The 16351-nt window shown below is 44.9% G+C and overlaps 1 protein-coding gene across 1 annotated transcript in view; it reads right to left on the minus strand.

The window, feature by feature from the left end:
- LOC120989596 (beta-1,4-galactosyltransferase 1-like) overlaps window positions 1-16351 on the minus strand; it is a 327777-nt gene that overhangs the window by 154842 nt on the left and 156584 nt on the right. The window contains exon 5 of the mRNA XM_040417800.1: window positions 9214-9401. Coding sequence (XP_040273734.1) covers window positions 9214-9401 — 188 coding nt within the window. The remainder of the gene's footprint in view (window positions 1-9213; window positions 9402-16351) is intronic.

The raw sequence follows: 16351 nt of genomic DNA on the forward strand, positions 1-16351 counted from the left end.
GTGTGGTCCTAAACTTTTGATCAGCTGAAAGACAGCCTGTTTCAGTTTATTCGTTAGTACTAAATTGAATGATCAAAAAATGTTTTGTCTCACTCCCATTTCTTCTTGTTGCATGTTGAAGCTCTACTTGGAACCTTGTTAAGATCCAGCCATGCTAAATATGATTTTTTGCCATTTTTCAAGTGGTCTTAAACTTTTGATCAGGACTGTATGTGGATGTTTTTGCTGAAGAAATATGAAATGGGACGACGCGCTGCAGGGCTTGGGAGGGGGGTAGGGGGATAGGGGAGTGTATGGGGGTGGCTGTCAGTACAATTAGATGTAGCTTGAGTAAATGGGGTGGATGAGAAGGAAGGGAGCTAAATAGAGATGGATAAAGGAAAGGGGGGGGGGGGGGGTTGGGAGACCGTATAGTTGGAGGTATGGTGAGTTCATGGTAATAATGTGCAGAATGGGCTGGAGATGGTGTCGGACTGGATGTCCGGATAAGGGGCCATAAGGGGGATGTCTGGATAAGGGGCGGATGCAGTCAAGAAAATGTGCAGAACTGGCATAAGATGGTGTCGGACTGGATGTCCGGATTTGGTCGGGAAGGGGTGGGAGGGGGCGGTCAGGGAGGAAAGGCGAAGGATGCCCAGTGGTGTGAGATATATGGGCGAAAGTAGTTAAAAACACTGATTCTCCATGCTTTCATTAAGTCCATTGGGTTCAAGTGTGTGGAGTTTGAATATCCAAAACATTTCACATCTTTGGAGGGTCCTGTATCTGTCCGGGCAATGAGCTTCTATATGTTCTATAGGGGTTATGGATAGTTTAGAGGGATCCTGGTTGTGGGTGGCCAGGTAGTGTCTGGAGACGCTATGTTTTAGGTACCCCTTAGTGATGTTGGATCGGTGTTTATTGATGCGTTGCCTTAGGGCCTGGATAGTCCTCCCGACGTACTGTAAACCACATTTGCATTCCAATAGGTAGATCACATAGGATGTGGAACAGTTAATGAAATTTTTGATGTGGAAATCCTCGCCAGTAGTGTTGCTCCTAAAGATTCTGATTTTATTAGAGATATTGGTGCAGCACTTACATAAGGTATGGCCGCACTTGAAGCTGCCAACAGGGCCAGGGGTCCCACTGATATTGCTAATTGTAACGGACCGTTTCAGCAGACAAGGGGTTAAAATCCGTTTAGGCGATATGCCCCTTTTCTGAGAGACAGGCACAGCTACTGCAGAACACCAAGCACCCGAACTGGATACAAAGTAGCACTCCAAACTGGAACCTCACGAATAGCTGCTAGCAGACGAACAGGAATCAGCTTACACTCCTGGCAATCAGTCTCTAACGGCATACAGCGTATCCCCCCAATAACGAGACAAGGCTCCGTGTTGAGGGTCAAGCAGTGGTCTGAGGTGCTGGCACACCCAGCCTGGTTTTTATTACAGTTGTTGCAAATACAGGTCCGCCCACAGGGGTTTGAAATACAGCCAATCAATATGTTACAACACATACAATGTAAGTACACGCCCCTAGGGGACCAGAATGAAGACTTGTGATATAGGACAGATATGCAGCACTGTAGGATACACAGAGACAATACATCCCCACAATGCATCATGGTTTCCTCCTCTCTGCCCTGGAGACACCCGAGGCGTAATCCAATTATCTTTCAGGACAAAGAGAAATCGCCAATACACCTGTTGGAACAACAGGACAGACATCCCCATTTAAACACACAATGGGACAATGGCACAATAGAAACACACCCAGCATTTTCCTCCCAAGCTGACAAGTTACACTTATTATAAATTGTTACAACTTTGTGAGTTTACATTGGCCATACATATAACTTACATAAATTTAAACAGTATAACTTGGGGACAAACCTATCCAAAATTCACTTGAATAGGTTCAGGGGTTTAAAAGTTAGTATATGGCCCATAATCCTGGGGCAAGAGGCCAGCTGCCAGGCCTCTCCAAAACCCAGTGGCGAGGTTGGTTTCGCCACACATCTCCCCCCCCCCCCCCCCCCAGGGAAGACTACCCAAATACCTGACCTCACGCCGGCCGGTACCTGAGTTAGTCTGGCAGCCCACCCACAACCCAATACTGGACCTGTTGCATTTGGTAGCCTGTCTCTGTCCAGTGAGTCCACCAAGGTTATGTTGGAAGCTGGTACTCCCTGTCTCTGGGTTGCTCCCTGGCTTAGAGTCTGGTTGTTGGAGGGGGAGACCGACTGTCTCTACCCCTTGTGCTGTAAGTGCAGAGACCACGGTCCCATCTGCACTGTTGTGGGGCTTACTGTCTCCCCCTGGTGCGTTAAGCTGCCGCTGGGGAGAGGGGGTAACGAGCTCCTCTCCCATACATACTTCCAGCCGCTGGGGAGGGCGACCGACCGTCTCCGCTCCCAATACAGTGTCCTGCTGCTGGGGAAAGGAGACTGGGCTCTCTATTCCCTGCTGGACACTCTGCCGCTGGGGGACAGGACCGACTGTCTCTGCCCCCTGTAACTCCGCCTGCCGCTGGGGAATGGAGACTGGGCTCCCAATTCCTAATAAATCACACAGCCGCTGGGGAATGGAGACTGGGCTCCCAATTCCCTGTACATCACACGGCCGCTGGGGCATGGAGACTGGGCTCCCAATTCCCAGCACATCACTCGGCCGCTGGGGAATGGAGACTGGGCTCCCAATTCCCAAAAAATCATGCTGCTGCTGGGGGGCAGGAACAACTACCTCTGCCCCCTGTAACTCAGCCTGCCGCTGGGGAGGGAGGATGTTGCTCTCCTCTCCCTGCACTTCACACTGCCTTCCCGGCATATCACTCTGCTGCTGGGGGGCAGGAACAACTACCTCTGCCCCCTGTAACTCAGCCTGCCGCTGGGGAGGGAGGACGCTGCTCTCCTCTCCCTGCATTTCACACTGCCTTCCCGGCATATCACTCTGCTGCTGGGGGGCAGGAACAACTACCTCTGCCCCCTGTAACTCCGCCTGCCGCTGGGGAGGGAGGACGCTGCTCTCCTCTCCCTGCACTTCACACTGCCGCTGGGGAATGGAGACTGGGCTCCCAATTCCCTGCTGGACACTCTGCCGCTGGGGAGGGGAGACTGAGCTCTCTCTGTCCCGCAACTGTAATTTCCGATGGAGGTCCACCCAACGTGGCAGCTGACCATCACCTTCTGCCCGGTATAGTAGGGTCTTGAACACTAGACTCCTCACGAACTCCACGTATTTCTCTGATGGATTGAGTCCGAAGAAGTTCAGCCGCAACCACATCATACGGTCAAATTCCTCCACAGAGTATCTGTACTCCACTGCTGGTTCCATCCTGGTGCTTTTAGGGTCGCTGTACTGAGACATGCGTTGCCCTTAAGTTGTAAAATCCAAAGAAATGGTGTCTCCTGTAGCTGTCCTTCTGGCTGTAGGAACGATCCCGCTGCTTGCCACCAATGTAACGGACCGTTTCAGCAGACAAGGGGTTAAAATCCGTTTAGGCGATGTGCCCCTTTCTGAGAGACAGGCCCAGCTACTGCAGAACACCAATGTCCCGAACTGGATACAAAGTAGCACTCCAAACTGGAACCTCACGAATAGCTGCTAGCAGACGAACAGGAATCAGCTTACACTCCTGGCAATCAGTCTCTAACAGCATACAGCGGATCCCCCCAAGAACGAGACAAGGCTCCGTGTTGAGGGTCAAGCAGTGGTCTGAGGTGCTGGCACACCCAACCTGGTTTTTATTAGTCTTTTCAAATACAGGTCCGCCCACAGGGAGGTATAAAACAACCAATCACATATCAGTTACATCCCACATATTCTCTCCCCTTATCCTGAGAGGAAACTCAATTACATATACAGTTAAAACATACTTTCTACCTAACTTTCATAACTCTAAAACCATACATCACATTCACATAAAAATTACATATTCACAATCAATCCATTCAGGGGAACAACATATTACAAAATGGCATGAATCAGACCAGGGGTTGAAAAGTTAGTAAAAGTATCTTTTGGGCCCTGGCTGGCAGCATGGCAATCTGGCTCAAGCAGGTTTTACAGAGACAATACATCCCCACAATGCATCATGGTTTCCCCCTCTCTGCCCTGGAGACACCCGAGGCATAATCCAATTATCTCTCAAGACAAAGAGAAGTCGCCAATACACATGTGCAGACAACAGGACAGACATCCCCATTTAAACACACAATGGGACAATGGCACAATAGAAACACACCCAGCATTTTCCTCCCAAGCTGACAAGTTACACTTATTATAAATTGTTACAACTTTGTGAGTTTACATTGGCCATACATATAACTTACATAAATTTAAACAGTATAACTTGGGGACAAACCTATCCAAAATTCACTTGAATAGGTTCAGGGGTTTAAAAGTTAGTATATGGCCCATAATCCTGGGGCAAGAGGCCAGCAGCCAGGCCTCTCCAAAACCCAGTGGCGAGGTTGGTTTCGCCACACTAATCTTGGCTGTTTTTTTCTTTTTTAGTTTACTCGGGCCCAAGATATTCTTCAGCGACTTTGCCTTCCTGAATGTAATTTGCGGTCTCTGTGGTATATTGGGTTTAAGGTACGGATCATTGGTTAAAATGTGCCAGTGTTTCGTCAAAATTCCCCTCAGGGTTTCGTGGTTGGAGTTATATGTGGTGATCAGTGATGTTTTGTATTGATTAGGATTTTCTGTTTCTCTTGGTTTAGTTTTATTTGCCAGGCATTCGTCTTGGCTTAGGGTGCTTGCCCTGGAGTAGGCATTCTCAATGATCCTACTTGGATACCCTTTGTTCAGGAATGTATTCCATAATATTTGACTTTGTGTAGTGAAGTCCTCATTGGTAGAACAATTTCTCCTTATGCGTTTGAACTGGCTGTATGGTATGTTGTTCTTCCATTTTCTATAATGTGCACTCCTAAAGTCAAGATAGTTATTTCCATCCACTTTTTTAAAAAAAAGTTTTGGTTTGGATGTTTTCATTACAGGGAAATAGACGTACATCCAGATATTCGATTGAGGTAGTCGAGATGTTAGCTGTAAAGGCTAGATTCCAGGTGTTAGTGTTGAGGTGTGAAATTAATGCTTCTGCCTCCTCATTGCTACCCCCCCAGATGATGATAAGGTTGTCAATATATCGTTTGTAAAATATGATCATGTCATTCCAGTTGTGGTTGTTGTATATTAGTTGTTCTTCAAAGCGTCCCATGTAAAGGTTTGCATAACTCGGCACGAAACGCGTCCCCATAGCGGTCCCCCTCTGCTGTCTATACAGGCAGTTCTCAAAGTTGAATATATTGTGTGTTAAGATGAACCGAATGGCGTCTGTAATGAATGTCTTGTGTTCTGGAGAAAGTTGGTTATCCGTTTCTAGGTAATATTGGGATGTGGTGATGCCTGCTTCATGTGGAATGTTTGAATACAGAGATGATACGTCTAGTGTCAGCCAGCGGTAAGTGGGATTCCATTTGATATCTTTTAACAAGGAGATGAGTTGTGCGGAATCTCTTAGGTGGGAACAGAGATTGGTAACATGTTTCTGTAAAAAATGGTCGACGTAATGTGAGAGGTTGCTAGTCAGGGAGTTGATCCCTGATATGATGGGTCTTCCTGGCGGGTTTTCAATGCTTTTGTGGACTTTTGGTAAATGATAGAATATTGATGTGGTCGGATGATCGATGGTAATAAATTCTCTTTCTTTTTTGGTCAATACATGGTTGTCTTCTGCAGTTTCAGTAACATTCCCAGTTCTTTTATGTCCTCAGTGAGTGGGTTGTGGGTAAGGGGTTCGTAATAGGATGTATCTTCCAGGATCCTATGTGCTTCTTTAATATAATCGGCTTTCTTTTGAAGTACGATCCCGCCTCCTTTGTCTGCACTCTTTATTGTGATGTTATCTATGCTGCTCAGTTCTTTAAAGGCATCTTTTTCTTTTGGAGTAAGGTTGGGTTTGGTACTGGTGTTTTTGTTCATGTTTCTGACATCTTTAGAAACGAGGTAAAAAAATGTGTTTATGTGGTTGCCTCTATGATAAATGGGGTTGAAAGAGGAATTCAGTTTGAGTTCGGTGTGTAGAGTGATATCCAAACTTGGGTTTTGTGGGTTGTCTTCTTTCTTAGGTGTGGGTTGTTCAGCTTGAATGGCAAAATGTCGCTACAGTGTGATTTTTTGAATAAACGAGTTTAGATCAACGAATAGTTCAAATTCGTTGAACTTTTCTACTGGGCAGAAGGATAACCCTCTTTGTAGTAAGGTGGTTTGTGCTGGTGTGAGATCATATCCAGAGATTAAAAATTTTCACAGTTGTGCAGTTTTGTTCTGTTTCGGGCTGTGTTTGCTCTGGGGTTTTTTCTTTGGTCCTCTTGTTTTTGGTGTGACGTTTGACGGTTCCTCCTCTCCGTCCTCGTCGGCATTTTTTCTTTTGGTCCCTTTTTGGGTTGGCGCAGTTTTAGTTTTGAAAAAATCCGTTATTGTTGATGTGTTCCCTGATGGATGTTTGAGGACATAAGTTGTTTGTGGGGTCAGGGTCCCCGGAAGCGGTAAAAAAGATACTGATGCGTTATTAATGTGATAGGGGGATTTTGATGAGTTTTCTGGATCGCTGTCGTTATGAATTGTGAGTAGAGAGTCCTCATAAGCAGAGAAATCTAATCTGGTTTTTGGTAATGTGTGTTTGGTAGGACCAAAAGAAGTGGGAGGCAGGTTCAGTGGACACCCCTGGGGACGTTCCAAGGGTGAGATGGGAGAGTGACTGTTTCGTTGTGGTATGGACGTTGGGGTAAAAAAGATAGGGGTACCAGAATGGGTATTGAATTGAATGGCAAAGGAGCTAGATTTAGCCAAGCGCGTGTTCGGATATGGTGGTGTTTTTGAAGAGTTCAGATGAGGGTTGATCGGATGATGTCCATCCGGATTGGAGATGGGCCGATGCCCAACTAAAGACGGCTCTGTGTTTGAAGTTGAGTGGGAACTGTGAGATGGAGTTGTAGTAGGTGATCTGAGGGTGGGTTTGGTTGTGGGCTGGTAACTGTGGTGTATGTTTGCCCTGCGTGAATATGTGCCGGGTTGCTGCTTGAGAGGTACTTTGGAATGTGTGTATGGGTGATTTTGTGTATGATGTGTTTGAATGGAGTGCTTGATGGACGTATGTGTAGTGGATGAATCTATTTTGGGCGGATAGGTTGGGTTTGTGCTTTTGCTTGACCAGAAATGGATATTATTGTTGCTGAAGTCAGTTCTGTCTCTTTTTAGTTTAGCCAATTTTTTCTCAATGAGTTCACTCTCATGCTGTGTGAGTCTGCCTGTGGTTTGTCTGTTAAGCCTGAAGGATTCTGTGTGAGACTTGTGTACCAGGAGTTGGTTGGTGTGTTCTTGTATTTTGTCTTTAAGATTGTGGCAAAGGGACTCCCTTTTTGCTACTAGGCGTGTGATTATGCCACGGGCACACTCTAGGAGATAATTATTCCAGTCTTTTGTAAAGTCTGGATCATTAAGAAAAGGGCTTTTGAATCTCAGGCGAAGTCCTCGTGGGACCAAAGATTTGCTGAGATAGGTTTCTAAAAGGATCCAGTCCAAGTGGTGTTGTATTTCTTCTTTGAGAGTAGACTCCAGGCGAAAAAAACTAGTTCGCTAGGTCTTTTGAGCTAATCGTCTTGATGATGTGGTTCCATAGTCATGACTCCGCCCCTTCCTCTGCCGACATCACAGGTACAATTAATTCTGGATAGGCAGGTGTTAATATAGTAGCAATACACCTAGCCACTGGGGCAATTATCACCCAAGCCAGCTTCCTGTGAAGTCATAGATGGAATAAGTAGGAACACTTTACATTCTAATAAATGCAATAGCACTCTGCAACCAGCACTCTGCCCTGCCTCTATGCTGGATGTTGAATGAGGCATTGGTGTACATTTTGGCCAAAGCGTAATAAGCCACTCACCACGTCAAGGTCGCCTCTATGAGTGGTCCCTAACACTAGTTCCTACCTGTTTATGGGCCATGATAGCCACACAAAGTCCAGGGAGCGCAGGTACAGCATGCACGCCAGGCACACTCTGCTTTTAACCCCGTCCGGTGCCGTGACAGCTTTCATCGGATCCAGGGATGCAAGTACCAACATGCATGCTGAGCCCACTATATACTTCTCCTGGAGCCAAATGGCTACTGGTAGGCGCTGTAAAAGTAGACTCCATTTTATACTGCCTTTAAACCAGCCTCCAGGGCAGACTAACTGGTCAGGTGTGCATGACTGCATGGAAATCGCCACGCCTCCAATATATACTACAAAGAAAAAATGTGGGGGAGTCAGTCAGCACAACCCTGTATGCAGGTGCACATCGCTATGGTGAAATACACATACAAATGCAAAAACACAAATGCAATAGCACTCTGCAACCAGCACTCTACCCTGCCTCTATGCTGGATGTTGAATGAGGCATTGATGTACATTTTGGCCAAAGCGTAATAAGCCACTCACCACGTCAAGGTCGCCTCTATGAGTGGTCCCTAACACTAGTTCCTACCTGTTTATGGGCCGCTCATAGAGGCGACCTTGAAGTGGTGAGTGGCTTACCACAAGCTAAGGGGAAAAGGGGAATATTGACTGTTATCATCTGATAATTGGTAATATTTCGCCCTTTTATATACCAGTAACTTCAGATATTGCTATTGACAATAATTATTGATATTAATAAGCAATATCAACCCTTCTTCAGTAGCAATATAAACTGAGTATAAGGCTGGGTTCACCCAAACATTTCCTTAGAGCACAGTTTTTCACTCTACAGCTGATGTTAAGCAGAACTCACTGAAATCAATGACAAAGAAACAACCATAAAACTGATCATGATACTGAGACCAGTTTTAGTCTCATGAAAATAGGATCTATGAAGCATATTGCCTTTATTTTTATCATACTCTCAGCTTTTTTTTTTTTTTTTTTTTACATCCCATAGACTTCTGTTACATTGCCACCTCTCCACTCTATAGGCAGAGAGGCCAGTTTGAATGGGCAAACGAGCATCATGGAACCCAATCTGAGTTAGGGTCCCAGGGGTTGGGCCCAAACCTATCATGTATTTATGTCATATCCAGTGGATATGCCATTCATTTTTTGTAAGGAGAAGACCTTTTTATAAAAAGAGACAATAGCTGCAAATATTTTCTATAATGTTTATGCATTATGGATTAATGGTTATTTCACATTGAGTACCTGAATTTAAACTTGTCTAAAGAATGAGCCATATGTTTTGGTTGTTCTGAACATCTGTATAAATTTCTCAGATCCATTGGAATGATATCTACATCACTGAAGATAAAGCAATTGTAATCATATTCCTTTAGTGCTTCTTTGTAACCAATATTCATCAGTTTTGCTCGGTTGAATTTTGAATTTCCATGCTGTAATAAAATAAATACATGAATTAACAAATAATACGACAACACTACCCCCTCTGTGACTGTCTGCATCTCAGTCAACCAATAAAAATGGTGCATGTATTGTGAATATTTGGTGCATTACACAACTAAACCTATAACATGTCATGTGATTCATTTTTGAAGTGCAATGCAAGGAAGGCTACATTCACATTTTATTTACCACCATGTTCTACTGAATGCATTCTTTTTTAACAATAGACAGTATTTATGCCAAAAATGTGGCCTTATGTTGGGAAATTCTCCAACATACACACAGAATGTACTGCTAAAACACTGTGTGGAAAGCTTTACATATAAAAATATTTTTTTAATGAGGAACTTTCATGAATCATCTACAACATATTGCTACAGATACAAAAATATAAATAAATAAAAACATTATTTTGTATGATTCAATCATAGCCAGTTTGACTGCTCTCCTGGGTTGTCTTTTTTCACAAAAAAGGTAGAGAACTCCTGGAATCCCAGAAGAATTCTGAACAAAGTTGGTAGTTGCCACTGCATACTGTATTACATAAAGTGCACCTGTGATTTCTGATGATTTTTGAGAATAAATTGTCATTATATGTCCCTGAAGTCTCTTGATTGAGGCAAATCCATATAAAAATTTGTAACAAAAAACGGAAGTAGCACATGCAGATTTTGGTGCAGGAATGCTGAGACATCTGCATGAAAATACGCATAAATTCTTTTTGGCAACCCACATCCATGTATACAGTTGCAAGAAAAAATATGTGAACCCTTTGGATTTATATGGATTTCTGCACAAATTGGTCATAAAATGTGATCTGATCTTCATCTAAGTCACAACAATAGACAATCACAGTCTGCTTAAACTAATAACACACAAATAATTAAATGTTACCATGTTTTTATTGAACACACCATGTAAACATTCACAGTGTAGGTGGAAAAAGTATGTGAACCCTTGGATTTAATAACTGGTTGAACCTCCTTTGGCAGCAATAACTTCAACCAAACGGTTCCTGTAGTTGCAGATCAGACGTGCACAACGGTCAGGAGTAATTCTTGACCATTCCTCTATACAGAGCTGTTTCATATCAACAATATTCTTGGGATGTCTGGTGTGAATCGCTTTCTTGAGGTCATGCCACAGCATCTCAATCGGGTTGAGGTCAGGACTCTGACTGGGCCACTCCAGAAGGCGTATTTTCTTCTGTTTAAGCCATTCTGTTGTTGATTTACTTCTATGCTTTGGGTCGTTGTCCTGTTGCAACATCCATCTTCTGTTGAGCTTCAGCTGGTGGACAGATGGCCTTAAGTTCTCCTGCAAAATGTCTTGATAAACTTGGGAATTCATTTTTCCTTCGATGATAGCAATCCGTCCAGGCCCTGATGCAGCAAAGCAGCCCCAAACCATGATGCCCCCACCACCATACTTCACAATTTGGATGAGATTTTGATGTTGGTGTGCTGTGCCTCTTTTTCGCCACACATAGTGTTGTGTGTTTCTTCCAAACAGCTCAACTTTGGTTTCATCTGTCCACAGAATATTTTGCCAGTACTGCTGTGGAACATCCAGGTGCTCTTGTGCAAACTGTAAACGTGCAGCAATGTTTTTTTTGGACAGCAGTGGCTTCCTCTGTGGTATCCTCCCATGAAATGCATTCTTGTTTAGTGTTTTACGTATCGTTGATTCGCTAACAGGGATGTTAGCATATGCCAGAGACTTTTGTAAGTCTTTAGCTGACACTCTAGGATTCTTCTTCACCACATTAAGCAGTCTGCGCTGTGCTCTTGCAGTCATCTTTACAGGACGGCCACTCCTAGGAAGAGTAGCAGCAGTGCTGAACTTTCTCCATTTATAGACAATTTGTCTTACTGTGGAATGATGAACAGCAAGGCTTTTGGAGATACTTTTATAACCCTTTCCAGCTTTATGCAAGTCAACAATTCTTAATCGTAGGTCTTCTGAGAGCTCTTTTGTGCGATGCATCATTTATATCAGGCAATGTTTTTTGTGAAAATCAATCCCAGAACTGGTGTGTGTTTTTTAAAGGGCAGGGCAGCTGTAACCAACACCTCCAATCTCATCTCATTGATTGGAATCCATTTGGCTGACACCTCACTCCAATTAGCTCTTGGAGATGTTATTAGCCTAGGGCTTCACATACTTTTTCCACCTGCACTGTGAATGTTTACATGGTGTGTTCAATAAAAACATGGTAACATTTAATTCTTTGTGTGTTATTAGTTTAAGCAGACTGTGATTGTCTATTGTTGTGACTTAGATGAAGATCAGATCACATTTTATGACCAATTTGTGCAGAAATCCATATCATTCCAAAGGGTTCACATACTTTTTCTTGCAACTGTAGGTACTATTACACATTCAGCTAGAACAGTGGGTTCTGCACAATGATTACTGCCAATTACCAGGACAGACTTGGACTGCAGCTTTTTTTTAAGTGGCAAGTCTGCTGCTGTGGGCAGCATAAACTGGTGACATGGGCTTTGAGCAAAGCACCAGGTCACCTACTTATTTGACAAGATCTATATTGAGCAGTTTCAGTTGCATTTGATGCTGGAGAGTCATCCAAATAACAGACAGCTCAACAGGAGTGCAAAGAGGAAAATGGTGACTGAGAAATTTGGAGTTTTATCCGCGGAAGTTATGAAGGGGCGCTGGCCTCTACATAACTTTGGCGCATCCACCACCAGTCTAAATGTATGCCAGCTTTCTTGCTCGCTTAAATTTAGACCATTTTCTATGCCTTTTTTGGGCCTAACGTGAGCGGGGAAAAGTCACACATTGCAGCGTAAATAACCTTTGCACCACAATCTACAACAGATATACATCTGAAAACTGGTGTATATCTGATAGTAAATGACCCCAATAAAGTTTTATTCTGATCTGTGCCTGGCGGTAGTGCCATACAAAGAAAATGGCTATCTTACTATGTGCAAATTCAAACTATATTGTTCCACATGCATGCCATTTTGCAACAGACAGCAATTTCACTAGTGCTTGGACAGTTGATAAAATACATGTGTATGTGTCATGTTCTAGGGATCAACAGAACCCCTGAACATATCACAAGCATCCAAAAACCAGGCACATGCATCAGAGAAGACAAAACGAGACTTTATTAAACATGACTAGTGATGAGAAAAATGAGCTTCGGATGTTACATCCAAAATCGCTTTATTCAAAACTTTGGATTAATACTGTATGGAGATCCATCTCTGTACAGTATTAGAATGTATGGGCTACAATGAGTCGAAGTTAGTTATTCACAAAGTCGCGCATGACTTAAAGGGAGTTAATATTAACATATTAACACACTTATGTCCACGGCATCCCCCCTATTAAAACTGTTCTTACCGTTAGTTCCCTGCTAGCATCGTTCGTCCAAAAAACACTTTTATTCCGTATGCAAATGAGGCTGTGAAGGTGCCCAGGGGGTCATTTTCATACCAATTCACTCCCCCTCCTCCGCTTCTGCCCGCCCATCCACCGCGTCTGCCCGCCCTTGGTCTCTTCTCTATCTTTCCTCCTACTGTCCGTAATCCCGCGCATGCGCCGATGACGCGATTTACTGTGTGCATGCGCCGGCCCGGGCCTAACTTACGTTCTGGCCGTGATGCTGTGATCACTGCAAGAACGTAAGTTAGGCCGGGGCCGGCGCATGCGCACGCTAAACTGTGATGCCTCGGCCAGACTGTGGTCATTCAATGCGCACGCGCCAATATCGCGGTCATCGGCGCATGCGCGGGATTACGGACAGTAGGAGGAAAGATAGAGAAGAGACCAAGGGCGGGCAGATGCGGCGGATGGGCGGGCAGAAGCGGAGGAGGGGGAGTGAATTGGTATGAAAATGACCCAGGGGCCTGTGCACCGGCCGTTGCAAGGCCGCCCCTGGGCACCTTCACAGCCTCATTTGCATACGGAATAAAAGTGTTTTTTGGACGAACGATGCTAGCAGGGAACTAACGCTAAGAACAGTTTTAATAGGTGGGATGCCGTGGACATAAGTGTGTTAATAGGTTAATAGGGTCAATCGGTGTGAAAGACTCCCTTTAATTGAATAACATCAGTAATTGATTTTTAAAGGTACTGTAACGGTCACGTACACACACACACAGGGGGAGGATAGTGACCACTGCGCTCCACCCTCACCCCTGGCCCTGCCTACTTGCCTCACGAGTCCTGATGACAGGGGACAACTGGACTGCAGCCCCTAACAGGATACGTGCGGGAAGGACAGACAAGACAAATAACGGATAGTGAACGGACCGGGTCAAAACCAAGAGGACAACGCAGTACAGAGGGATAAGAACAGAAAGGTCAGGAGAAGCCGGGGTCATAAATACCAGGAGAGTCGAGAAGTACCAAAGGAGTCCGCAAAGAATAGTCAGGTGGAAGCCGAGGTCAATATACCAGGAAGGATACGCAGTACAGGAGGAGCAGGCAAAGGATCGTCAGGGAACAGGATCAGGTAAGTACACAGGTTTCCAACAACTGCCAGGAACCTAAATTAACAGGCAACCTGTGGCCAGCAGGCTGCCTGTCTTTATAGGGGGGAGTGAGGGTCATGTGACGTGGCCAGCGTCACATGACCGACAAACTGACCAGTCGAGCATCGAGTGATCAGCTCGGCGCTCAAGGCAGACCTAGGAGCAGGGAGCCTCCCAGCTAGCAAAGCCGCCCTGGGAACGAGGTCAAACACAGATCCTCGCTCCCAAAGCTAAGCAGCAGGTCTGCGGCTGATGGGAGACCGAGTGTGCCTTCGGCACCCTGTTACAGTACCCCCCCTTTTACGAGGGGCCACCGGACCCAATACTTCAGGCGATGGCCTTTAAGGGTGTTCTAAATGAAATTTTCGAACAAGTCTAGGAGCATGAACCTCCCTGGCAGGTACCCAAGATCTCTCTTCAGGTCCATTCCCCTTCCAGTGAATCAGGTACTGCAAGGAATTATGCACTTTCCTGACATCCACTATTTTAGACACCACATACTCGACAGCATCATTAACAAGAACCGCAGAGGCAAGGCTTTCGATGGTACTACCGGTTCAAAATATTTTTTAAGTAGAGATTTATGGAACACATTATGAATGTGGAATGACTCGGGCAGCTCCAACCTAAATGATACCGGGTTAATCACCTCTGTGATCTTATATGGTCCAATAAAACGAGGAGCAAATTTTTTAGAATCTACCTCAAGAAAGAGATTCTTGGAGGACAACCATACCTTATCCCGAACCTGAAAATTCACCGCCCTTGAACGTCTCCTATCGGCCTTGAGTTTCTGAGAACTTTGAGCCTTTTCTAAGTTCGATTGAACCCGGGCCCAAACTGCACAGTTCAGAGGAGAGCCTATCCGCCTCAGGATTAGAGGAGGAGACGGATGACCCAGAATGAAAATGGGGATGGAAACCATGGTTACAAAAGAAAGGTGAAACCCCAGCAGAAGAATTGACACGGTTATTCAAAGCAAATTCAGCCAATGGAAGAAATTTCACCCATAATTGCTGGTCATCAGCAACATACAACCTCAAGAATTGTTCCACAGACTGATTAAGGCGTTCAGTCTGCCCATTACTCTCAGGATGGTAGGCAGAGGAAAAAGACAATTAATTTTTATATTTTTGACAGAAGGCCCTCCAGAATTTGGACACAAACTGCACACCCCTGTCAGAAACAATATTTTCCGGGATACCATGCAATCGAACAATTTCTTTCACAAAAATAGACGCCAGGGTTTTGGCATTCGGGAGTTTAGACAGGGTAATGAAATGGACCATCTTGCTAAACCTATCGACCACTACCCAAACTACAGTCTTACCCTCCGCCGGCGGTAGGTCAGTTATAAAGTCCATCGAGATATGGGACCAGGGTCTACTGGGAATGGGTAGGGGTCGTAGGTTACTAGCAGGGAGAGTCCTAGGTGTCTTGGACCTGGCACAAACCTCACAGGCTGACACGTAGGACTTGACATCCCTAGTTAGAGTGGGCCACCAATAAGATCTAGAAACCAGATCCTTAGTGCCCTCAACACCCGGATGTCCACAAAAGGCAGAATCGTGACACTCACCCAACAGCTGGAGACGAAATTGTACGGGAACAAGCAAATTATCTGTTGGGGTGGATACCGGTGCCAGATGTTGTTCAGACCTAATGCGAGCCGAGATATCTTGGGTTAGAGCTGCTATGAAGATCTTTGCTGGTGGGATGGATTCAGGTGGTACCTCAGTAGGTTGAAAAGCATGGAAGCTCCGAGATAATGCGTCCGCCTTCACGAGTAAAAAACAGAGCCCATCTGGCTTGACGGGGAGTCAACCTCTTAGCAGACTCGAGAAACCTAAGGTTTTTATGGTCAGTGACAACAGTTACACAATGCCTTGCCCCCTCCAGAAAATGCCTCCACTCCTCAAATGCCCATTTAATGGCCAGCAGCTCCCTATTCCCTATGTTGTAGTTTCTCTCCGTGGGAGAGAATTTCCTGGAGAGGAAGACACATGGTCTCAGGTTAGTGAGGCTAGCAGGAACTTGTGAAAGGACTGCTCCTGCGCCGTACTCGGACGCATCCACCTCCACAATAAAAGGTCTCTCCTGATCAGGCTGGATCAGAATGGGAGCGTTACTGAATGCCTTTTTTTAATTTTTCTAATGAAGAAATGGCCTCAGTAGACCAATTCTCCAAATCCACCCCTTTCTTAGTAAGGTCGGCCAACGGTTTAGCAATTACGGAAAAATTAATAATAAATTTACGATAGTAATTGGCGAAACCTAAGAACCGTTATAAGGCCTTTAAGGATGAAGGTCTTACCCATTCCTTAATTGCTAGTACCTTACCAGGATCCATCTTGAAGGCGTGAGGAGTCAGAACATGCCCTTTACCAAGGCTCTCCTTAATATAATCTTCCATGGCCTTGCGTTCGGGCTTA

Source organism: Bufo bufo, chromosome 2 (assembly GCF_905171765.1).
Source record: "Bufo bufo chromosome 2, aBufBuf1.1, whole genome shotgun sequence".
Lineage (NCBI taxonomy): Eukaryota > Metazoa > Chordata > Amphibia > Anura > Bufonidae > Bufo > Bufo bufo.